Genomic DNA, 25,044 nt, shown 5'->3' on the forward strand with positions numbered 1-25,044 from the left:
ATAAAAGATACAAGCGATACACCATCTGCGTCAGTCCAGCAAGGAGATTTGTCAGTGATGCCACAGAGGCCCTCTTCCAAGCTCAAAAATGTATATGAATTAATGTTTTTTTTAATTACCCTGATTTGTAACTTCAAGCATTTGTCAACATCAATTGATTGTAATAGGAGAAGTAACAGTATCAGCTACAATGTAGCTACATGAGATGGGCATCATCTATGGTGATGGGCTGTCTGGTAAAGCATAGCTGGTGCCATCATCAGCTGCCATGCTGCTGTCACATGATCACCTGCTGCTGTTTACTTTCAAAACTCTGAGTGGCAGTTGGGAGTCAGAGACAGTTGGACTGTCGGCAGGATGGCGTCACATCTGGAGGAAGCCAGGAGCTCAGAGGATGAGGAGTTTTCTATCTACAAGAGAAGAAAGAAGATGATGGCTTTGAAGAAAAGAAAGATATCTGACAGTTTGGAGGAGTCTTGGGCGATCAAGAAGGCCAGAAAGAGGATTTCCACCGAGTCTCGCACAAAAGGAAGGAAGAAGTGCCTGCATGTGGAAAACAGCTCTGATGATGGGAGCCAGGAATTTTTTTCTATGGATTATACCAGCCAAAACAGTGATAAGAGGAGGAAGAGAGAGGATCAGATAGAAGAAATTGGCATAGACAGTGGAATGATTGCAGACAGGAAGAGAAGGAAAACATCTGGGGAGGTCATTCGCTTTGGTAACTCTAGAAGGAGACAGGAACGAGCAGGTATGGCCGTATCAATATATTAGACATGACAACCAGTAGACTTGGAATAATACAAACCTTACAAGAAAACAACAAAAACAATCTGGACAGTTTAGACCACTCCCATTATCCACAATTACCACACCCATTTCCTATGAGAATCACACATCCAACAAATTATGTACCTTTTGCCTGGTGGTAAATATGATAACCTTTATGAAGTAATTATTCAATATTATCTGAGGTAATCATTTATGGCCATCACATGCAGTATAACAATATTAGGATTTGCAGCTGAAATTCTGAATATAATTAGAAATATGTGTTTAATTTGGCTAAAAGTCTTCTTTATCTGTTATTTTCCATCTCTTGGGTCTCTAACTGCTTGCTCAAGTTAGCATGGTCCAAGACTACATCTACTGCCCCTAAAGGGAATGTAATCATGGGTCCCACTTAGGGGTAAGGCCAACCACTAGTGAGGTGATATACTGCCATTAGTGGGGTTGTGGTAATTCCAACGAGAATTTGCTTAAGTGTAGTATATAAAGAAAAAGAGTTTCATATATTCTATGAAAAAGAACCACAGTAATGAAATGTGCCTAATCAATAAACAACCTTAATTTATATGGATTAACATATGCATTAATAAATACAAAAAATTTACTTTGCTGTTCAAGGGACTACCTAGGACTGTCTGTTATTAGTCTTTTTTTTACGTAGATAATGATCTCTGTTGCTTTTCCTAAAAATATCACAGTTGGGGCTTTATTCAGCAAACAAATTTCTACTAAGCAATGCGGATATGAATGTTACCACATTTTTCAGTACTATTCCCAATATACAGCAAAGTGTTACCAGAGAAGATAACGCAATTATCTTCTCCATTAATACCAGCTCGCACAGTATCACACTGTAGAGCGGAAGCCATTGCTCCCTACAGCTCTTTAACATTTTTGCAACTCATCAAGCATCAAAACATTAAATAAAGGTGTAGACGCTTATTTTATACAATGTCATCTCAGAATAGTGTCATATGAAGAAAAATCCTTCTTTCAGCCTGAAAACAACCAGGATAGAGGGATCTTGTACAATCAGTCCCTGTAGCTGTTCCCAGCAGTATAATGACACAGATTTGTAAAAAATGCATTTATATATATATATATATATATATATATATATATATAGCTCATCCCTGAGCTTTTTCATATTGCGCCTCTTTATACACTCCTCTATAGAAACTCCAATTTGGAGATGGAGGAGCATGTTGGGAAGGTAAGCAGTATGTATTCAAGCCAGAGAAGCACTGGGAAGGCTACAACTGGCAGAAAAATGGGCGTGGTCACTTAAAAACGGGGCATGTCAACATGACACACCCCTTTATCGTAACTCTGACCATTCCTTTGCAAATGCACCTTAACCCCAGTAGTGCCCCTTATACAGTACCCCCAGTATACAATGTCCCCAGTTGTGGTCAATCTTATGCAGGCCCATAGTAGTGCCCCTTTTACAGTACCCCCAGTAGTGGTCCCCCTTAAGCAGCCCCCCATTAGTTCCGCTTATACAGTACCCCCAGTATGCAATGCCCCAGTAGTGGACCCCCTTATGCAGCCCCTTATTAGTTCCTCTTATTCAGTGCCCCCAGTAGTGGTCCCCCTTATGCAGGCCCCCAGCAGCGATCCCCCTATACAGGGCACCCTGTAGTGGTTCTCCCTAATTAGTGCCCCCAGTAGTGGTCCCCTAGTAGTAAGCCCCTTATATAGTGCCCCCAGTAGTAGTCCCCAGTAGAGGTTCACCCTCCCGATGCAGTGCCCCCAGTAGTAGCCCCCCAGTAATGGTGTCCCCAGTAGTAGCAGCTCCTCCCGAGCAATGGTGCCCCCAGTAGTAGTAGCTCCCCCCCAGTAATGGTGCTCCCAGTAGTAGTAGGTCCCCCCCAGTAATGGTGTCCCCAGTACTAGTAGCTCCCCCCCAGTAATGGTGTCCCCAGTAGTAGTAGTCCCCCCCAGTAATGGTGTCCCCAGTAGTAGTAGTAGCTCCCCCCCAGTAATGGTGTCCTCAGTAGTAGTAGCTCCCCCCCAGTAATGGTGTCCCCAGTAGTAGTGGCTCCCCCCCAGTAATGGTGTCCCCAGTAGTAGTAGCTCCCCCCCAGTAATGGTGCCCCCAGTAGCAGCTGCCCCCCCAGTAATGGTGTCCCCAGTAGTAGTAGTCCCCCACAGTAATGGTGTCCTCAGTAGTATTAGCTCCCCCCCAGTAATGGTGTCCCCAGTAGTAGTGGCTACCCCCCAGTAATGATGTCCCCAGTAGTAGTAGCCCCCCCCAGTAATGGTGCCCCCACTAGTAGCTATCCCCCCAGTAATGGTGTCCAATGCAAAACTAATCCATATGCACTGTCCATATGCAGCCCTGCAGCACCTCCACTCCAGTCCCTCCACACTACAGAATCCTATCTATGACACTTATCTATGACACCTGACCTTCCCTGGCTGGCAGTCCCAACCAGTCCATAGCATCTGACAGTCACTGAATGGCAGCGCAGCAGCTGACTGAAACACGCACTAACTGTGAGATGCGGTAAGCAAAATCAATTAATTTAATTAGTTTTGCATTGGATTTACATGTAGAATATTATGGGATAATATTTAAAACAAAAACACTGTGCTGCTACTGCCAAATATATATAATATAAAAAAATGGGTATAAGCAGAGGGTGGCTTTAAAATGGTCTATCTATCTCATATCTATCTATCTATCTATCTCATATCTATCTATCTATCTATCTATCTATCTATCTATCTATCTATCTATCTATCTATCTCATACAGTCAGGTGCATAAATATTGGGACATTGACAGATTTTTCATATTTTGGCCTCTATTCACCACAATGGCTTTGAAATGAAACAAACAAGATGTGCTTTAACTGCAGACTTTCAGATTTAATTTGAGGGTAATTACATCCAAATCAGGTGAACGGTGTAGGAATTACAACGGTTTCTATATGTGCCTCCCACTTTTTAAGGGGCCAAAAGTAATGGGACAAACTAAACAATCCTAAATCTAACTTTTACTTTTTTATACTTTGTTGCAAATCCTTTGCAGGCAATTACAGCCTGAAGTCTGGAACGCATAGACATCACCAGATGCTGGGTTTCATCCCTGGTGATGCTCTGCCACCTCTACTGCAAATGTCTTCAGTTCCTGCTTGTTCTTGGGGCATTTTCGTTTCAGTTTTGTCTTTATCAAGTGAATTGTATGCTCAATCGGATTCAGGTCAGGGGACTGATTTGGCCATTGCATAACATTCCACTTTTTAGCCTTAAAAAACTCTTTGGTTGCTTTTGCAGTATGCTTTGGGTCATTGTCCATCTGCACTGTGAAGCGCCGTCCAATGAGTTCTGAAGCATTTGACTGAATATGAGCATATAATATTGCCCGAAACACTCAGAATTCATTCTGCTGCTTTTGTCAGCAGTCACATCATCAATAAATACAAGGGAACCAGTTCCATTGGCAGTCATACATGCCCACGCCATGATACTAACACCACCATGCTTCACTGATGAGGTGGTATGTTTTGGATCATGAGAAGTTCCTTTCCTTCTCCATACTCTTCTCTTCCCATCACTCTGGTACAAGTTGATCTTTGTCTCATCTGTCCATAGGATGTTGTTCCAGAACTGTAATGGCTTTTTTAGATGTTGTTTGGCAAACTCTAATCTGGTCTTCCTGTTTTTGAGGCTCACCAATGGTTTACATCTTGTGGTAAACCCTCTATATACACTCTTGTGAAGTCTTCTCTTGATTGTTGACTTTGACACATGTACACCTACCTCCTGGAGAGTGTTCTTGATTTGGCCAACTGTTGTGAAGGGGTTTTTCTTCACCAGGGAAATAATTCTTCTGTGATCCACTACAGTTGTTTTCCGTGGTCTTCCGGGTCTTTTGGTGTTGCTGAGCTCTCCGGTGTGTTCTTTCTTTTTAAGAATGTTCCAAACAGTTGATTTGGCCACACCTAATGTTTTTGCTATCTCTCTGATGGGTTTGTTTTGATTTTTCAGCCTAATGATGGCTTGCTTCACTGATAGTGACAGCTCTTTGGATCTCATATTGAGAGTCGACAGCAACTGATTCCAAATGCAAATGTCACACCTAGAATCAACTCCAGACCTTTTACCTGCTTAATTGTTAATGAAATAACGAGGGAATAGCCCACACCTGTCGATAAAATAGCTTTTGAGTTGATAGTCCCCATTACTTTTGGCCCCTTAAAAAGTGGGAGGCACATATAGAAGCTGTTGTAATTCCTACACTGTTCACCTGATTTGGATGTAATTACCCTCAAATTAAATCTGAAAGTCTGCAGTTAAAGCACATCTTGTTTGTTTCATTTCAAAGCCATTGTGGTGGTGAATAGAGGCCAAAATATGAAAATTCTGTCAATGTCCCAATATTTATGCACCTGACTGTATCTATCTGTCTCCTATATCTATCTATCTATCTATCTATCTATCTATCTATCTATCTATCTATCTATCTATCTATCTATCTATCTATCTGTCTATCGTGGGGTCCTGGGCAAGTTATAGATGATAATGTGGTTACTTCTACAACATATGACTTGCAGTAGTATGTGGCAATACAGGGGTGACAAAGGCTGATTGTCTCTGTAATATGTATGGGGGTATCTCTGTTCAGTGTATAGCTAATATATATATGGGGGTATCTCTGTTCAATGTATAGCTGTAACACGTGTTTTGGCAAATGCAGGGGAGATATGTGTGGGTGAGGGGGGTCGAGGGGGGCCCCCAGAGATATCAGTGTACCAGGCCGCAAGATTTCTGTTGGCGGCCCTGCCTATGGCTCAACTGAAGATATACCCTTAGTGACCTTCTGTAGCTTCTTTTCTGCTGTCATGTCCCCTCAATCTGTATATCCTCCCCCTCAACCTGATGGCCTTAGGTTATACTGTAGGTATGTGATTTATCCCTATGTTATTCATCTGCAGTCCTTTCACCTCTGCAGCTGCCTAGCACCACCTAGCCTTAAATTGCCCCACCAGCCATAATGCAATCACTATGAGGGGTATTCAATATGGGTGCGATAACATCGTTTTTGCGTTAATATTGCAATGATGAAGTCATTATCGCAGGTTTTACTTTTACACCCTATTCAATTTCAAAGACTTATCGCAGTTTTGACAAGTCTTTGATAAAAAACGGTGATAACTTTTCACCATTGAATAGGTGTCGAAAAAAAGTGCAGAATTGGGGTTTAGGGGTGCAGGCTTAAAAAAAATAGCCTGCACCCCTGAGATTGACATTTAAAAAAGAACTGTGTCAAAAAAAGTAAAAAAAAAAAAAAAAAAAAAACAGGGACACCCCAAAAAATGAATTTAAAAATTGGGTTGCAAAAAAAAAAAAAGGGAAACAATTGTTAAACAATAGGGAAATAGGTTCAGGGCTATTCTGCAAGTATGCGGCAGGTGTTTTCTAGAATAGATTTATAGCGGCAGGTGCACAAATGCAGAATTTAAAAAAAATTACTTTAGGGACACCAAAATTTGCTAGTACCCATTTTCATGTACCCCAAATTTGATGGGACCACTTAAAAAAATGAAAAAAAATAACGTAAGTGCTCTTCTGCATCACTTCTTCAATGTCTGGAAAAAAACTCCTGCTCCGGCTATTTAAATCCCCGACTTTCAACTAATGGCTAAAACGGGGGTACCCATAGTGTTCCCCCATGTTTTTACAACTTTAGGGGGGTCTTACAATTATTTTAAGGAAAAATTCGTAACTTTACGCAAATCCAACTTCGGAGTTTCCCGTTTTCGTTAATTTTATTTTGAATACGGGGATAAGCGGGAGCGCGCACCATACCTTCACGCAGAAAAAAACTCCGATATGAAATGTTAACTTTGCCAGGGAAGTTAACCTTTCATATTGAATACCCCTCTAAGAGGGGTATTCAATATGAAACGTTAACTTCACTGCCGAAGTTAACGTTTCATATCGGAGTTTTTTTCTGCGTTAAAGTATCGGGCGCACTCCCGCTTATCCCCGTATTCAATATAAAATTATCGAAAACGGGAACCTCCGAAGTTGGATTTGCATAAAGTTACGATTTTTTCCATAAAAAATTTGTAAGACCCCCCTAAAGTTGTAAAAACATGGGGGATCACTATGGGTACCCCCGTTTTAGCCTTTAAATGAAAGTCGGGGATTTAAATAGCCGCAGCAGGTGTTTTTTTCCCAACATTGAAGAAGTGTTGCAGAAGAGCACTTACGTTATTTTTTTCATTTTTTTAAGTGGTCCCATCAAATTTGGGGTACATGAAAATGGGTACTAGCATATTTTGATGTCCCTAAAGTAAGTTTATTAAAAATTCTGCATTTGTGCACCTGCCGCTACTTTGCGCAATGAATAAAACACCTGCCCCATACTTGGGGACCCCACCAGAAATAATTTCGTTAGTTTGGTAATTTTTTTACATAATTTTTTTTTTTTTACCCCCCCCCAAATTTTTTTTTTTTTGTAATGGTGTCCCGATTTTATGGGGACATTTTTTTTTAACATTTCCTTTTAAGGGGACATTCCCAAAACTACAGGCTATTTTTTATAAGCCTACACCCCCAAACCCCTATTCTGCATTTTTTTCACTTGCTATAGTGATTTGAAAAATTATCCCTGTTTTTTTAAAAATGCCACTTGACCCCATTTAAGGAAAAAAACGGGAATTTTCGGGAAATATGCCTGGGACCCCTAATGATGTCCAGACATGGGGGATCACTATGGGTAACCCCGTTTTTGCCTGCAAAAGAAAGTCGTGTTTTTAAATAGCTTTGCCAGGTGTTTTTTCCTGTCGCGGCTATTAGAAACCCCAACTTCCTTCAGTAGTTAAAAATGGGGGTACCCTAAGTGATCCCCCATATCTAGACATCATTAGGGGGGTCCCTAGAATATTTCCCGAAAATTCCCATTTTTGTTAACCTGTAAAAAAAATCTGTAAAAATTTAGAAAAAAAATGACATAATGTCCCCCTCCAATAGCTAAACCAGCCCCAGGCTAGCCAGCCAGTGGTGGTTTCTAAAAATACGGGGATCAAAATGTGTAGGGTTCCACCGTATTTAGAAACCAACACCAGACTGCAGGGACAAGTGCTGGTTTTAAATATAGGGGGCAAAAACGACGTGGGGTACCCCCTATATTTAAGACCAGCACCAGACCCAACCGACCCGGGTGCAATGCCACAGCCCGGAGACCCAAACACCGGGGCTCCAGGTCCAAAGCATTACACCCCAAGTCGGTCAGCGCAAGCCGGTGATCTCGGGGGAGTCGGGGACCCCCAAAAAAGGGTCCCCCCTCTCCCGAGCACCACAGGCTTACGCTGAAGCCTGGGGCTCATCCCCATACCCCTGGAGCGGTGGGTTTGGGGGTAATAGGGGGGCCAAATAATGTAAGACTATTGTACTTTACAGTGGAACTACAAGTGCCAGCATGCCTGCCATTTTGCACTTGTGGAACTACAAGTGCCAGCAGACATGCGGCACCTGTAATTTCACTGTAAAATAAATAGTTAAAAAAAGACAAAACACACACACCGTGATTAGTATAACTTTATTACATACACCTACCCATTCACACATACTTACCTATACCAGAAGTTTCTGTCCCCTTGTCCAGTAGATCCTTACAACTTGGCCCTGCAAGGAAGATTTCATACTCACCTACATCCAGCGCTGGTCTCCGTAGTAGTCCATGGGATTTAAAAAAAAATAAACGAGTTACCCGATCCACGCTACTAGCTATGTGTATGTGTGTTGTCACACATACACATAGCTCCCGAATGGCCACTGCCGGGACTTCACGGGGCATTGCAGTCCCATCAGCCAATCAGCGGCAGCGCTGACTGTAGCGCTGCCGCTGATAGGCTCCAGCTACTGACAGTTCCCACGTGGTCGAGTCACACCACGTGGGAACTGTCAGTTGCCGGAGCCAATCAGCGGGCGCTCTACAGTCAGCGCTGCCGCTGATTGGCTGACGGGACTGCAATGCCCCGTGAGGTGCCGGCAGTGGCCATTCGGGAGCCATGTGTATGTGTGACAACACACATACACATAGCTAGTAGCGTGGATCGGGTAACTCATTTATTTTTTTTTAAATCCCATGGACTACTACGGAGACCAGCGCTGGATGTAGGTGAGTATGAAATCTTCCTTGCAGGGCCAGCTACCATGGATCTCTACTTGGACAAGGGGACAGAAACTTCTGGTATAGGTAAGTATGTGTGAATGGGTAGGTGTATGTAATAAACTTATACTAATCACGGTGTGTGTGTTTTGTCTTTTTTTAACTATTTATTTTACAGTGAAATTACAGGTGCCGCATGTCTGCTGGCACTTGTAGTTCCACAAGTGCAAAATGGCAGGCATGCTGGCACTTGTAGTTCCACTGTAAAGTACAATAGTTTTACATTATTTGGCCCCCCTATTACCCCCATACCCACCGCTCCAGGGGTATGGGGATGAGCCCCAGGCTTCAGCGTAAGCCTGTGGTGCTCGGGAGAGGGGGGACACTTTTTTGGGGGGTCCCAGACTCCCCCGCGATCACCGGCTTACGCTGACCGACTTGGGGTGTAATGCTTTGGACCTGGAGCCCCGGTGATTGGGTCTCCGGGCTGTGGCATTGCACCCCGGTCGGTTGGGTCTGGTGCTGGTCTTAAATATAGGGGGTACCCCACGTCGTTTTTGCCCCCTATATTTAAAACCAGCACTTGTCCCTGCAGTCTGGTGTTGGTTTCTAAATACGGTGGAACCCTACATTATTCTAGGGACCCCCCTAATGATGTGTAGACATGGGGGATCACTATGGGTACCCTCATTTTTAACTCCTAAAGGAAGTCTGGGTTTCTAATAGCAGCGGCAAGTGCATAAATGCGACTTTGAAGAAGGTGGTGCAGAAGAGCATTTAGAATTTTTTTTTGGGAAAAATAACTATGCCCAGCAAATTTGGGGTACTTGAAAATGGGGGTCAGCATATTTTAAAGTTGCTAAACATACTTGAAAAAATCGTGAAAAACCCACTTGCACAAGCAGCTGCAATGAAAAAAACACCTGGGGCATACTTGGGGACCCCCCAGAGTCAAGTTCACCTTATTTTTAACTTTGTTCCCCAACATTTTTTTTTTGGCCCCCAAATTCCAAGTGCTTTTTTTGGGCTGTCCCGATTTTTTTTTTTTTTTTTTACACAGATCGTTTCAAGGGGTCATTCTGAAGGGTGCAGGCTATTTTTTTTAAGCCTGCACCCCTAAACCCCAATTCTGCACTTTTTTTCGACACCTATTCAATGGTGAAAACTTATCCCCGTTTTTTAACTTCGACTTTTCAAAAATGCGATGTCTCTGAAATTGAATACGGTGTAAAAGTAAAACCTGCGATAATGATGTCATACCTCCAATATTAACGCAAAAACGGACTTATCGCTCCCATATTGAATACCCCTGTATGTGTCCGAGGGAGGGGGTGATTAATCCTTCTAGATGGAAAATGCAGCATTTCCCTTTTATCATGCATTGTTAGGGGATATCGGGCATAGGGGACTAGATAATGATAACCACACCCAGTGCTGTTACATGGCTATGGAAATAGGATGCTTAATGTAAAGGGGCAGCAGGCATAATTACTATGAGAAAGAGATTGTGCTCTCCTGCATGGGCACCTTACAGCTGACTACAATAGGTATATGTTTACTACTGAAGAGTATGTGGTTTTATCCAGTTATTTACATATGGGGCAGGATTTAGTGCAGTAAATGGTTTGTCACAACTAAATCTCTGATATCTTGAATCATAGTTAACATGACCTATTCCATTAGATACAAAATGCTCTGCTCCTGGGGTCCCACCTAATGTATGATTGCAGTCACCTGTGCTGAACTAGGTAATTGATGAGACAGGTGTTTCAGCACTGGTGTCTGCAATCATAAATTAAGAGGGAAGTCCAGGAGCAGAGCATTTTATTCCTAATGGAATGGTCACTTTGGAGCATACTTACCGACTTTTCTGCAGGGGGCTTCGGGAGGGGGCTTCCAGGTCCGTCCAGCAGGGAGGGTGGGGGCGGTTTAGGTAGGCGGAGCGGGGGTGTGGCAACGCGATTGCATCATAGTGGCCCCAACCCCCACGCTTTAGAATGCTAATATTACTGGCATTATAAGGCAGGGGGCGGGGCTACGATGACGAGATTCAGCGCGAATCGTGTCATCGCACCCCCGGACTGCCCACTTTCGCGGGTTTGCGAGGTGCCGGAGGCCATTCCGGGGGACTTGCCTAGTCTTGCGGGGTGCCAGGAGCAGCACCCGATTATCGGGAGAGTTCCGGGAGAGTAGACAAGTATGCGTTGGAGGGTCTGAGTTAAGCTGTCAGTAACCCGGGTTATATGAATAAATAGCATAATACATTCTGTTTGCTGCATCTGTAAAACCATAATATTTTACCACCTTAAATAAACTGGTTAATTACAAGCATGATAACAGCTGACTGCATGCAGCTGGGTAATGATCATGTGTCTGGTTTTAAATGCAGAGTGCAATGCGAGTTGGCCATAATAGCTCCAGCATTGCATATATGGAACTAAGGGCCTGAAACAGCATGGATCGCAATTGCAACTGCATACGCATATCGGTCAATGGTGCATACTGCGCATGTGTATGCACCGCAGTGCGCATGTGAAGGTTAGCATTGCATTTACACACGCAGATAGAAAGCCATCGCAGAGTGAGTGATGGGATGTCAGTGTTTGGGGGTGGTGACGAGGGAGTGGTAAGAGAAACCCAGGTGTGCCTGTCCGTTTGAACGCCATTACATGGGTGTGCATACATTAGCTACTGTGACGACATATGCAGCCTGAGTACTCACTGCATGCAACGGAACCTGCAATTCCTGAGACAGGAAAGATTCAGTATATAGGAAAGATTCCTGGACTGCACACCCTGAATATATATATATATAATATGCAGCTGTGGCTGCTCTTAACTATTTCTTTTACACTTCACTTTTCCTATTATGGCAGTGCCCTAGGGTGGCTTAGCTGGGCTAGTTTGGGGGTGTCCTGCACTCTGGATTTGACCCCTAGTATGTTAGGGACCTACCCTAAAGAGGTTACCTGGATGTGGAGGGTAGGCCCATAACCTTGGCCATGATTATGCTAAAAACCTCTATCGATTGCAAAATTTGATAGGTCAGACCTGCTGTAATTCTGTGTGAGGGGCCGATGTTACTCATTGTTACCGATTTATACGCAGGACTGAGAGGTATTACGGATGTGAGAAAGCGGTAGTGGGCGTCTCTATGCTGGCTGAGTGGTTGCAAACATTAGCATATTTCGCAGCAGAACTGCATGCATTATCACAGCTACGATCACAATAGCGATCTATAATGAATCAGGCCCTAAATACAGATATCACCCACACGCTGAGTTGTATGCATCCTTGTGACTGGACTGCTACAATCTGTATGCTTGGCGTCATAGATGTCATTATTTTCAGTTCTCACTTGTGTCAGCCCTTTCCCTGGTGCAAGAGATCCTCCTGAATATATACAGGTGTATTTACACATATGCACAATCCCTGCATAGCCCACAATTATGTGGAGATGCTCATAATAAGCTATATCTACTTGTTACTCATAGAGGAAACAATTCCATTGTAAGATGTTTCATTGTAGTTCCAGGGAGTATTTTAAATGTCAATACCCTTTAGCCACAACAAAATGGAGCACAGCATACAATCTGACCTCTACATTAATGAAATACATGGGGTATAACTGAATACTTTATAGCGTTTTTTATGTATTTAGGTCTGTTTACTGTAATATGCTCCAACTTGAGTTGCTGCAACTCCACATACTATTGCATGTTACCAGGGCCGGCTCGAGGAGGTGTCACGCCCTGTGTGGAGAGGGAATACGATGCCCCTCACCCTGCGCTCGGTGAAGTCGTGAGCGCCCAAAAAGGAGGCGTGGCTTAATTATCATAGACCATGCCCCCTAAGTGACACTAATTGGGGACGTGCCTGTATGGCACTTCTCCCATTTAACGTCAGGCCGGGGGCAAGCCCAGCACTCGTTCAGTAGCTGGGCTGCCCCCAGCCCTCTTCCTACACTGAATTGTCCATTACTTTTCTATGGGGCCGGCACAGCTGCGGCGGTGGGAGTGTCCAACCTCCCGACCACCAGCGGGACCCTTCAGCCCGCGGGTTGAACAGCAGGGCAGTGCCCAAAAAACGGGACTGTCCCGCTGAAAATCGGGAAGATTGGCAGGGGTACGCCATCAATGGGGTGGCGCCCCTGTTTGACTGCAATGGTTGAACATGCCTCGTGCCAGCCCTGCATGTTGCTTTAGCCTTGACTTCTCATCTTGTGCTAATCCCTACTAACTACAATAGGTGCAAGGGGTACACCTGCTTTAGGACCCAGTGCTGAGGAGGGCTGATCTACCTTGTCAAAGTTATATGTGTTATATTTTTTACCATTGGGCAGTCTCGGACTGGAGCATGAAGGACCCACCGGGGGAATGCAGTGATAGGGGCCCATATTTGGGGTTGTGGCCAGCCTCCACAGAGACTTGGCTAACCATCAAGAGTGCATGGTCTGGGTCCCTTGAATAATCTATATAGTAAATACTGCTAATGCATGCAAGATAATGTACAAGATTAATAACAGCAATGCATTGTAGAAAATACATCATAGTTCTGTGCAGTATAATTTAACATATGTATAATTAATAATTCAAGTGTACAGTCTGGAACCTGAGCACTAGAGAAGAAGGTAGGCCCTTGGGCAGTGGGGCCCACCAGGGGTTTCCCCTGTACCCCTGGAGGCCAGTAATACACTGCCATTGGGTGCTACATAGGGGCCTTCTCAAACTTTTGCTATGGGGTCTTCAAATACCTACCTGACCCCACCTAGAGTTTATATGACGAAGGCCCCTGGCAAAATAAGGGACTAGCACTCCTCCCTCACAGTTATAGTACATTATTCCTACACAATATAATGTATAAAGTGCAATATAGCCCACAGGGGACAATTGTGCCTTCACATTGCCATTAATAAATAACTAGGGATGTGCGCCGGACCATTTTTGCCGGATTTGGATTTGGTTCTAATTCGTCGTCCGGCTTTGGATTTGGATTTGGATTTGGATTTGCCAAACTGCGGTGACTGGCTTTGGATTTGGATTTGGATTTGGATTTGGATTTTTTTACAAAAATTGACAAAAAAAGCTAAAATCACATAAATTGGTCTTTTTTTTCTTCCTAGAGTATTATTAACCTCAATAACATTAATTTCCAGTCAATTTAGACCATATCACAGCTTATAATATTGTTTTCAACATTATTGGCCAAAGGTTGCAGTGAGCTGACTGGTTACTAAGCGACAAAGCAGCGGCACAACGACACAGACACCACAGTATAAAGCACATCTATGACACATTGCCACACAGCAGTGGCAGAAATGAAAAGTAGTGCACCCACCCAGTGGGGTACGGCCAGCAGAGTCACAGTACTTGTTTACAAAGTGGGCTACGGCCCTAGGAGTCACAGTGCACAATCTTATTAGCATTACACCGCACATAGGGCCTGATTCACATTACACCATAAAGTAGTGTCTCTTATTTATGTTACGACACACAGTAGTGCCCCTTTTACACAATGCCCACAGTAGTGACCCTTTTACACAATGCCCACAGTAGCGGTGTCCCTTACACAATGTCCCCCAGCAGTGGTGCCCCCTATGCAGTCCCCTTAGTAGTACGGTCCACTATGCAGTGCCCCCAGTTGAATGCTCCCCAGTAGTATGCCCCCCATTAGCAGGCCCCCCCAGTAGTATGTCCCCCATTAGCAGGCCCCCCCAGTAGTATGCCCCCCATTAGCATGCCACCCAGTAGTATGCCCCCCCAGTAGTATGGCTCCCCCAGTAGTATGGCTCCCCCAGTAGCAGGCCCCCCCAGTAGTAGGCTGCTCCAGTAGTAGCCCCCCCTGTAGTATGGGCCCCCCCTGTAGTATGGCTCCCCCAGTAGTATGGCTCCCCCAGTAGCAGGCCCCCCCAGTAGTAGGCTGCTCCAGTAGTAGCCCCCCCTGTAGTATGGGCCCCCCCTGTAGTATGGCCCCCCTGTAGTAGGCCCCCCCAGTAGTATGGCCCCCCCCAGTAGCAGGCCCCTCAGTAGTATGGCCCCCCCAGTAGCAGACCCCCCCCAGTAGTATAGCCCCCCCCAGTAGCAGGCCCCTCTGTAGTATGGCCCCCCAGTAGTATAGCCCTGCCCAGTAGCAGACCCCCCCCAGTAGTGCAGACCCCCCCAGTAGTATAGCCCCCCCCCCAGTAGCAGGCCCCTCTGTAGTATGGCCCCCCAATAGTGCAGATCCCCCCCAGTAGTATGGCCCCCCCAGTAGCAGACCCCCCCCCAGTAGTATAGCCCCCCCAGTAGCAGGCCCCTCTGTAGTATGGCCCCCCCAGTAGTATTGCCTCCCCCAGTAGCAGACCCCCCCCAGTAGTGCAGACCCCCCCCCAGTAGTATAGCCCCCCCAGTAGCAGGCCCCTCTGTAGTATGGCCCCCCCAGTAGTATAGCCCCCCCCAGTAGCAGACCCCCCCAGTAGTGCAGACCCCCCCCCCCAGTAGCGCCCCCGGACCTTTGACAAGTAAAAAAATAAAAAAAATAAAACTTACCTGTATCCCCGCTCCCGCGCCGTCCGCTCTGTCACACGCTGAGGAGGGAGCCGGAAGACGGAGCTCATGTGTGAGCTCCAGCCGGCTCCCTCCGTGCAGCAGCCAATGAGAGTCTGTGTGACTCTCATTGGCTGCTGTAACAAACACACAGCTGCCGCTGGCGGCTGTGTGTCTGTGTCTGTGTAGGGCAGAGCGCTATCACTGCGCTCTGCCCTACACGCGAGGAGACCTGATGTCGGATTCTCTAGTGAGAATCCGACATCAGGCGGCCGCCGTTCGGCCCCGAACGGGGATCCGAGTCAGGCGGTGAACACCCGAACAGGGTTCGGGTGGACTCGGATCCCCAATGTTCGGAGCGGTTCGGATTCCACAGAATCCGAACCGCTCATCTCTATAAATAACACATATTCTAGAGACAACCAGGGTTACAGAGTTTTCAGGCATGCAGTTGTATGGGGACACGGGAAGTTACACACTGCGCAGCAGCACAAGCGCATTGTCAGGACTTGGGGCAGTCAGCACAGAATACCGGCGGTGCGAGTGATCACGGTATACAGCGCTCACTGCTCAGTCATTTCACATCTCCCATTCTGAGACCAACATAATAAACATAACCACTGTTGATGCCATGTAGCCATCCCCAATAAATAAATATACCTTCCATCCTATAAAGCCCATAATAACATCAATATTTAATAAATATCCCTCATCCCCACCTTAAATGAATAGACATTGCCAAGATGCCACTATTATATTAATATCCCTCATCATTAAATGAACAGTTCCCATCCACTGCTAAATGATTACCCCACCACACAGCTGATCACTGGGGCCAACTCCGGGCTCTGCTCTGCATGTTAGAGTGGAGCAGGAGTCCGGTAACCGGAGGAGACCCTGGATAATGCCACCTCCAGGTGGCGTTATTATCACAGGGCCTCCCCAGGTATATTTTTCACAATTTATTTTTAGTAACTTGCACACAAAATCGCATTTCCCATTCCAATTATGGGAAATGCGATCTGATTACTAAAAATAAGTGATACGTAGGGGTTGGAGTAGAATTTTACGAATTGTACTCCAATTTCCCTGTAGTAACTTTAGGTGAAACTAAAATATTGTGAAAAGGGTGTGAAAACACCCTTTTTCACTTAATTTTAGTAAAACTAATGATAATAAATAGAGCCCTAACTCTGAATAGTAAATGTTACATTGTTCACTTTTTTATCCCTTTAAGGAGGAAGTGGTGTTCAGGAAGCTGCTCCTGGAGAAACAGTCTCTACATACATCAAGAGGCTGTCCTTCTGCCATCTACTGGGCCAGGGCAGCTTTGGGAAGGTAAGTCATGTGACTGTGGTTACATAACTCAGGTAACAACTGTGTGACTCAGACATTGTAGTAAAGGAGGCATCATGAATATATTATCATTGTCACTCCATGTACGTCATTAAGCATCACCATAAAGCAGTGTGGCAGGGCCAGATTAAGGCTTGTGGGGGCCCCTTAAATTGCGGGGGCCCCTTCAAGCCACATGGAGCTTCCCCCCTTCCCCCTAAGCCTCCTGCCCTCCTACCCCCAAAGACTCTGCCGCTGACTTATCTGAGTGACGGCGTGCGGGCGTGACCTCCTCCCGGCAGAGCTGCTGCCTGGTCCTCCAATCGACGTCACGAACGTAATGTGTCACGTGGCGCCGGTGAGAAGAAGACTCGGGAGCCACTTTGAGCTGTATGCAGCGGCACTGTCACTGGACACCTGTTCTCGGCAGGGTCACACTGATCAAGTGTAGGGGCCCCTCCGTGTGTGGGGCCCAGGGACAACCACCCCATCACCCCCCCCCCCCTTAATCCGGCCCTGCAGTGGGGGCAGGACTTAATGGCACTATTACCCTCAGTCACATCATTAATCTGGGAATATTCTGGATTCTCATTCCAGGAAAGTAGCCGGGTAGGCCTTACTCCTGTGCTGGCTGACTGCATATTACTATTGTCATTTACAGAAATATCATCCACAGTCTACTCTGTTATAGAATCAAATAATATGTAAAAATGACATTTTTTTTTACTTTAATGACACTGGAAATACAATATACCGCTAACCTCTAAAGATATGGAGCTACCTGGATGCGTATGGAGGTAATAAAATGTAAGTAGAAATATGATTGTGTGTGTATGCCTCTATCACCTGTAGGTCCTGCTGGCTGAGGACTCTCTGACTGGTCAGCGATTGGCAGTGAAGGTCATCAGGAAGAGAAATCTGCTATTGAAGGACCCGGAGCTGGTGTTTGTGGAGCGCAGGGTGCTAGAGGTTGCGTCTGGTAGTGCCTTCCTCATCCATGGTCACCTTGCCTTCCAGACCACGGTACAGTGTATTTCTTAGACAAGGATCATTAGTTGGGATTCTTTATTTATATTTACACATCTAACATATACAGGATTCATCTCTTCTTGGGTAATAATGTTACTATGAGCCAGTTCGCTCACTTGGAGTTGTTGCCATGTTCTCCTAATAAAATGTATTATATGACTATTGTGTGTGTCCAATGAAACAGAACCATCTATTTCTGGGTCTGGAATACGCGAGTGGCGGGGACTTATACCAGTTCCTGCAGAGGAAAGGCCGCTTGGACATCACCAGCGCAACGTAAGCACCTCAAATACAACAGACATGTACTGAAATGAACTGTAACAGGGTGTGCAGAGATAGGGACAGTATAAGGGTTGTACACCTTTTGTAAATTCCCCTTAATATTTCCTACCCCTACACCTTTACCCAAAGCTGGGATGCTAGATGGCCCAGCAGCTAACATTACTGGGGTACCTTGTCCTTTTCAATAGAGCTTGTTTAAGATAATAATACTCAGTTTTGAGCTGCATTACATCTGCATTGAAATGAGTTAGACTTAAATAAAATGCAGACTTTAATGTACATGCCCCCATCCCATACACCTGGGCCATCCTCTCCAGAGAATGGCAAATGTTCAATGTAATCTTTTCATTAAGGTACGGTCTGATCACCTTAATTAAGTCTTTATGTGGAATGTGAGTATGGATAGAATAACATGCAGGGGCACAGAGAGAAGGGGGAGCAGATACTAATTACCGGGACCTGGACTTGTTTGAGGGGCTTGGCAGGGTGCCTGGGCCAGCTGTCGAGGGGGATAAACACCCCCCTTTGCAGGTGCACATAGTATTTTCCACTAATTTTTTTCAGGGGGATTTGACCACACCCCCTATATATCACCTGGTCCCACCATTGTCTTGATAGCCCTGCTAACATATGGCCTATTAGATCATGGAATGTCTTGCATATATGTCAATGTGCTGATCATGTGGGGGCATAGTTGTGAGAATGTGTCAGTGATAATAGGGTGTCATGTGACAGGGGCAGTGTTATGACATGAGGGGGTAAGTGGGAATATCAGGTTTTCTACCTTTCTCTAATGTCAACAAGTTACAGTCATTTCCTCTCTTTAAGGTTCTACGCAGCTGAGATCACATGTGGTGTACAACACCTGCACTCTAAGGGTGTCATCCATCGGTAATTATACTAATAATTCCAATTTCATACATAATCAGGTCACAGTGATGTGCACTTTCTTATTACGCTTAAAGTAAGAACTGAAATCACTGTAATCACTAGGTGGCGCTGTCTGCAAAATGTGACTCCTGTAATACTACTGGTAATTCATGTACAGTATATATTTCTCACTAGACAAAACAGTTCTCATTTATTATAAATCTTTCTTTTTAGAGACCTAAAGCCAGATAACATCCTGATGGCAGAGTCTGGTCATCTGAAAATTGCTGATTTCGGCCTGGCAATCGATAACATCTTTGGTGACCAGACAGCCACAGCATACGCTGGAACCCCTGGATATATGGCACCAGAGGTGAGGGGTATAATATATTATTACTATCAGCAGCATATGCTCCGGCTTACGCCTTGCAGATGTCACATACACTTATTACATTATTAATCAATGTTTTTTGCCATTTGTTTTGACTGCAAAATACAGTGTATACATCACTTTTAGGCATAAAATGTAAAAATCTTTTCTAAAACATAGAAAAAACTCTCCATATGGAGAAAAAAATGGTTACACCACACACAAATAAAACATTATGACCATTCCTAGTCACGGTTGTGACGTTTTTAGCCACTTTAAGCAATTTGCGGCAAAGACTCAGCTAATAGAATGCTGCCCAAAGTGTTACCTACTGACAGAGGTGGGATGATAATAGCAAAGAACTAGTGCCAATGAGACACAGACACATGCATATAGTAGATAATGATAGAGTAACAATGTGCTATAATATCTCTCTTATGGTAGATGCTGGCAGGAGAGGAGTACAACGCTGGAGTGGATTGGTATTCATTTGGTGTCATCATTAATGAAATGATTACCGGAACCCGTCGCTTCCATCCCAGACGGTTCCACGAGGCAGAAGCTGTGGCTAAAGACATCATTAAGCAGCTCCTGTGTAAAAATCCATCCAGGCGTTTGGGAGTCACCGGAAACATCCGCCAGCATCCTTTGTTCCAGCGTATGGATTGGGTCTCGCTGGAAGCCCTTAGACTCCCACCACCACATGTCCCTGACCCAGTAAGTATAGGAAAAAATGCAGTTTTGCACAATTAATGCATTTAAAGATAATAAGGGTCATTTACAAATATAATAAAAAGATGAAAGTCAACTATCATTTTATGATGAGAGGACATCGCTCAGCCTATCCACATGGTGATCACTGTGGCATTACCTGCTTTATTTAGCTAGTGAAATAAATGCAATCACATTGCACCCATATGTAGTAAGTGATTTCATATACATTATTATATTGAGTCCAGCCACTGCCAACATGGAACTCCGGAGAGCTAAGTATTGAACATGGGTGCAGGGTGTATGGTCAGGGTAGCTACTAGGGGGGCACGTGCCCTTGACGCTGGTCTTGGGGGCACTGAGAACAAGCTGTTGAGCGGGGGCCTAGGTACCTGGCTGTTAGTGTGGGTTTGGAGCCACACGCCAGGACTGGCAGGCAGCCGCCCGCTGCCCTGCAGAGACACAGAGCTGCAATCATTCTCTTGTAGCGCCAATTGAGAGCCAATCAGAACTCATGGGCCAGCTGCAAATCAGCAGCGGCTGCCAGTCTGCAAGTTCTGAATGGCCCGTGACCGGTATCGCATTAGAATGATGGTGGTGTTTGTCTCTCAAGGGCTGTGGACGGTTGCCTGCCAATGCAGGCATGTGGCCCCAAATCCTTAGCTGGAAAGCAAGCTTGCCAATGCGGCGTGCAGCTCCAAATTTTAGGGTGAGAGGCTTCAAATCCTGGGAACAAGGTGAGAGGCTTCGGGGAAGGAAGGGGGATATAAATGTGTAAGGTGCATTATGGTGGGTTAATGTGTAAAGGGTATTACTGTGGCATAATGTGTAAGAGGGCATTATTATGGCATAATGTGTAAGGGGCATTACTGTGGCATAATGTGTAAGGGGTATTAAGGTGGCTTAATGTTTAAGGGGCATTACTGTGGCATAATGTGTAAGGGGCATTAGTGTGACATAATGTGTTGTAAGGGACATTACTGTGGTATAATGTGTTGTTGGCGTTACTGTGTGGCGTAATGTAATACATGAAACAACACAATTTTTTCAGGAGTGCACATGCATTGCACGTAAAAAAATGTCTTCTTTGTTGTTTATTTGGGGGGGAGGGGCCAAATTACTGCCTTCCCGCGGGTGTGAAAAATCCTAGTTTTGGCCCTGGTATGGTTTGGGCGCCAGTAGACTTTGCAGCCTACAATATATGCACCGCACACCCCGCACCCTTTATAGAGAGGCAGAACCACACTACATTAGTCTGTGCTATCAGCGGATCCATAGATACATGTCACATCTTACTTTTTTCTAACACTTTTAGCTTTTATGAATTTGAAATCAGATTTGAGTACATGGATGTTTATTTGTCTCTTCTTCCTGTAGCCCACCATTGAACACAGCTCCAGAGGATGTAACATCGAGGAGATGGAAGCAGCAGAGGCTCAGATAACACCACTGAGCTCAATGGACCAGGAGCTGTTCAGAGGGTTCTCATATGTGGGCTCCAACTGGAGGACCATCCCCAGAACACCAGCCTTCCAACTGCATGGAGCGAGATGGCCTAACACCTGGAAGATGGTTATGGAACGAAGAGATGGTTTTAAGCTGATGGTTTTTGTATTCATGTTTATATTGTATGTGTATATTCTCTTTATAAGTTAAGAGTATAATTTTAACACATTTTCTTTTCTATTCTTCTGAGGTCACCTCTGAGGATGTGCTCTACAGATTATGCCACCACCTCCCAGCAGGAATAGTTTAGACTTCTCGCTGGATGAAGAAGGTAAATTCTAAGAGGGTGACTTATACATCTCAGGGCTCATGTCTGTCACTCAGCAAATCAGTTGATTGATGCTGGTGATAATATTGAACTTTGAGGTTTTATAGTCAGCTCCTCTATGAAAGTGTCTTAATTATTAGATTCATACACAGCCATGGTTGTTCATGAGATCTCTGTTGGCATTTTAATATAGAGTACCCCATACTTCAATCTCTGTAATTCAAAATCAGGCCCCATATCTCTGATGACATTATAATGTAAAATATTCCCCTCCTTACCAATCTCTGCAATAATGCTAAATGAGACCGTAGATCTCTAGCAGCACAATATAATATACATAATATAATACAGCATAATATAATTTAAATCTACCTTCTATATAATATAATATAAAATCAGATCTCTGAAGTAATTATGAGACTGAGCCAGCGCCGTTTCTAGAGAGGAGGGGGCCCGTGTGCAGTCTCCGACATAGGCCCCTTCCTCTCCGCCCGGCGGCCGGCAGTGCACTGAGCTGTGCGCGGCCAGCGCTGGAGGTATAGACTCTGGGCACTGCAGAGGCGGCCATTTTCCCTGTACTGCGCATGCGCAAACAACAGGAAAATGGCCACCGTGGTCGTTTTACAGCGCAGGACCCCCGCACTGATGTGCGACTCTGGAGAGGTACGTAATATTATGGGTGCAGGGTGTGCAGTGCGTTGCCCCCTTTGACCCAGGGGCCCATGTTCCCCGCACAGCCTGCACCCATTATAGATACGACCCTGGACTGAGGGCCTGATTCAGAGCTGGAATTTGTGGACGGTCGTTCAGAAAAAGGGGCTGGCTATTTAAATTGAGCGCTCGCTCTTTGCGGTCTGTTGACGCCTCTATGTCTGAGCGAGCGAACAAAACATGCGCTCGCTATTTTGTAAAGACGCCCCTTGGCCGCTCGCATCATACGTCATCTCCGCTATTTATTAGATTAATCGAGTACATCGAAAGGCGTATGAACTGCTCGCTATTCTTCTGGTAGCATTTTCCTACCGCAATCATGCGAGCAGTTCAGACTAAAAGACAACCAAGTGACGTGGTCGATGACGCTGCTTTGTAAATTATGCACACCCTTAAAATGCCCGTTTTGACCATTTGGCACACCTGCGTTCGGATCTCCACTCCCAGTTTTCAAGCACCTTCCCCTGTTACCACCCACAAATGCCTCATCATGTCACTCAAATTAGCAGGCATTCGCTATTTTGCGAGCAGACGATTTCCGACCGCACTGACTGGTTGGCGCATGCGCATTACAACCCATATGCATGCGCAGATGTGCGAACATCGCTCGGAGTGAACGAGCGCCCGCTTACGAGCGGCTCTGAATCAGGCCCTGAGCCCACTTCCAAAAGTTTATTGGTATAATTATTATGAAATTAGATCACATATCTGTAGGGTGAAACAATTAAATAACTTACCCCTCCTGTGGTGTCTTGCAGTCTGTCTGTGCACTGTACAGGCCATGTGACAGCAGCCTGCACTCTGATTAGTGGATAGTTTCAGACATTCACTAATTAAAGTATGGAGACCTCCAGCTACTCCATCTTGTGAATGACCAGCACCATCCACCAATCAGTTTGCTACTGTGTAAGAAGATCTCATACCCAGTTACTGTGCAGCCACACAATGTATGACTGAACTTGGGGAAGGGGATGGCCTATCCCATTTGGTAACGCGCCTGCTGTCTATGTGATATTAGGTAATGCAGGATAGGGAATATATTAACTCACATACTGATTAAATAAGTAAATGAACAATAACATCCTGTGCATCCCTTGTTTCATCATATAGGGGCCTATTCATCATCACTTAATTTCTATAAAAGCAGGGGAAAATGAACATTTTCACCTGCAATTGTAGAAATTAAGTTATCGGGCCATTCATCAAGAAGGTATCCGTGATATCTCCTGCTTACCTTCCTCTCGCTGAATGGGCCACTGTCCCCATACACTAGTATGGGGTCAGAATTAATCAAGCTCCGAAAATACAATATTTTCAAGGCTTGAGTGCAGGAGTATTCGCCATCTTTAGATGACAAGTGCTCTGGCTCCGGGCTCGCAACCTACTCCTTCCTATGGGAAGGAGTCCCGTATAGCGAAGAGGGTTCTTTCGGATCCCTCCACCCCTGTCCGACTCCTTCCTCTACACGACGGGGCTCTTGTGCGCATGCGTGACCTGTAGGTTACGCATGTGCACTTGTCTCACTGCTCTGAAAGGAACAGTGAAACAGTTCGGGGAGACAGCTGATTTTCGGATAAGCTGTCTCCACGCTTGCATCGAGTTAGAATGTTAATTATCGGGGTCGGAATCCCGATAATTACTATCATGAATAGTCACAATATGAGAGATCTAATGATGAGGGTGCTGGGTATAGAAATAAGACATATTGGCAGGAGATGACAATGCATGTTGGAGACCTTCTGCATCCATAGTGCAGGATCACACAGCAACAAACAGAATAAGATACTGTAGTGTGTGTGTTTTTTACCATAGAAAACACACATTAAAGTCTTACTTTTTTTTTTGTTATTACACAGCACTTCAGAACCATGATGAAGAAAAGAAGAACATGTTTATGTTTTTAGAATTTTTAAAACATGTTTATATTTTTTGTATTTTTACATTTTCTACAAATAATTTAGATACATTAGATGTTATTACTATTATTATTATTTAATTGTTATTACTATTATTATTCCTATTATTTTTATTATCATTTGAACTATTATTACTACTATTATTATTGCTAAGGGGAAGGGTTAAGGGGAGATTTAATCGGGGATAGATGAGTTAGGATGGAACTAATATTAATAATAATAATAATAATAATAATAATAATAATAATAAAAAAAAAAAAAGAAACATCAAAGGTGTGTGACTGGCCGGCTATATAGGGGAGGTGGAGGCCGAGTTTTATTATTATTATTATTATTATTATTATTATTATCATTACTTCTACTACTATGGCTATTATTGCTAAAGGGAGGGCTTAAGGGGAGAGTTAATAGGGGAGAGAGGAGTTAGGGGAGACCAGGGGAGAAGAGAGATTATTTAAACTAATAACAATAATTATAATAATAATAAACATCAAAGGAGTGTGACAGGCCGGCTATTTAGGGGCGGTGGAGGCCGGGTTTTATTATTATTATTATTATTATTACTACTGTTAATTTTGCTATAGGGAGGGGTTAAGGGGAGAGTGA

The 25,044-nt window shown here is 44.6% G+C and overlaps 1 protein-coding gene across 1 annotated transcript; it reads left to right on the top strand.

Annotated features, from left to right (window-relative positions):
- The first annotated feature begins 357 nt into the window (after positions 1-357).
- On the top strand, positions 358-24,629 carry LOC148477372 (protein kinase C delta type-like). Its single transcript, XM_088456833.1, has 9 exons — positions 358-751; positions 16,678-16,778; positions 17,628-17,798; positions 17,989-18,080; positions 18,915-18,977; positions 19,191-19,329; positions 19,771-20,043; positions 21,415-21,814; positions 24,379-24,629. The coding sequence occupies exons 1-8, from the start codon at positions 358-360 to the stop codon at positions 21,691-21,693; spliced, it is 1,512 nt and encodes a 503-aa protein (XP_088312959.1). The 3' UTR covers positions 21,694-21,814; positions 24,379-24,629.
- Positions 24,630-25,044: the final 415 nt, after the last annotated feature.

Source organism: Taudactylus pleione, unplaced genomic scaffold (assembly GCF_031769625.1).
Source record: "Taudactylus pleione unplaced genomic scaffold, aTauple2 ptg000721l, whole genome shotgun sequence".
Taxonomy (NCBI): Eukaryota; Metazoa; Chordata; class Amphibia; order Anura; family Myobatrachidae; genus Taudactylus; species Taudactylus pleione.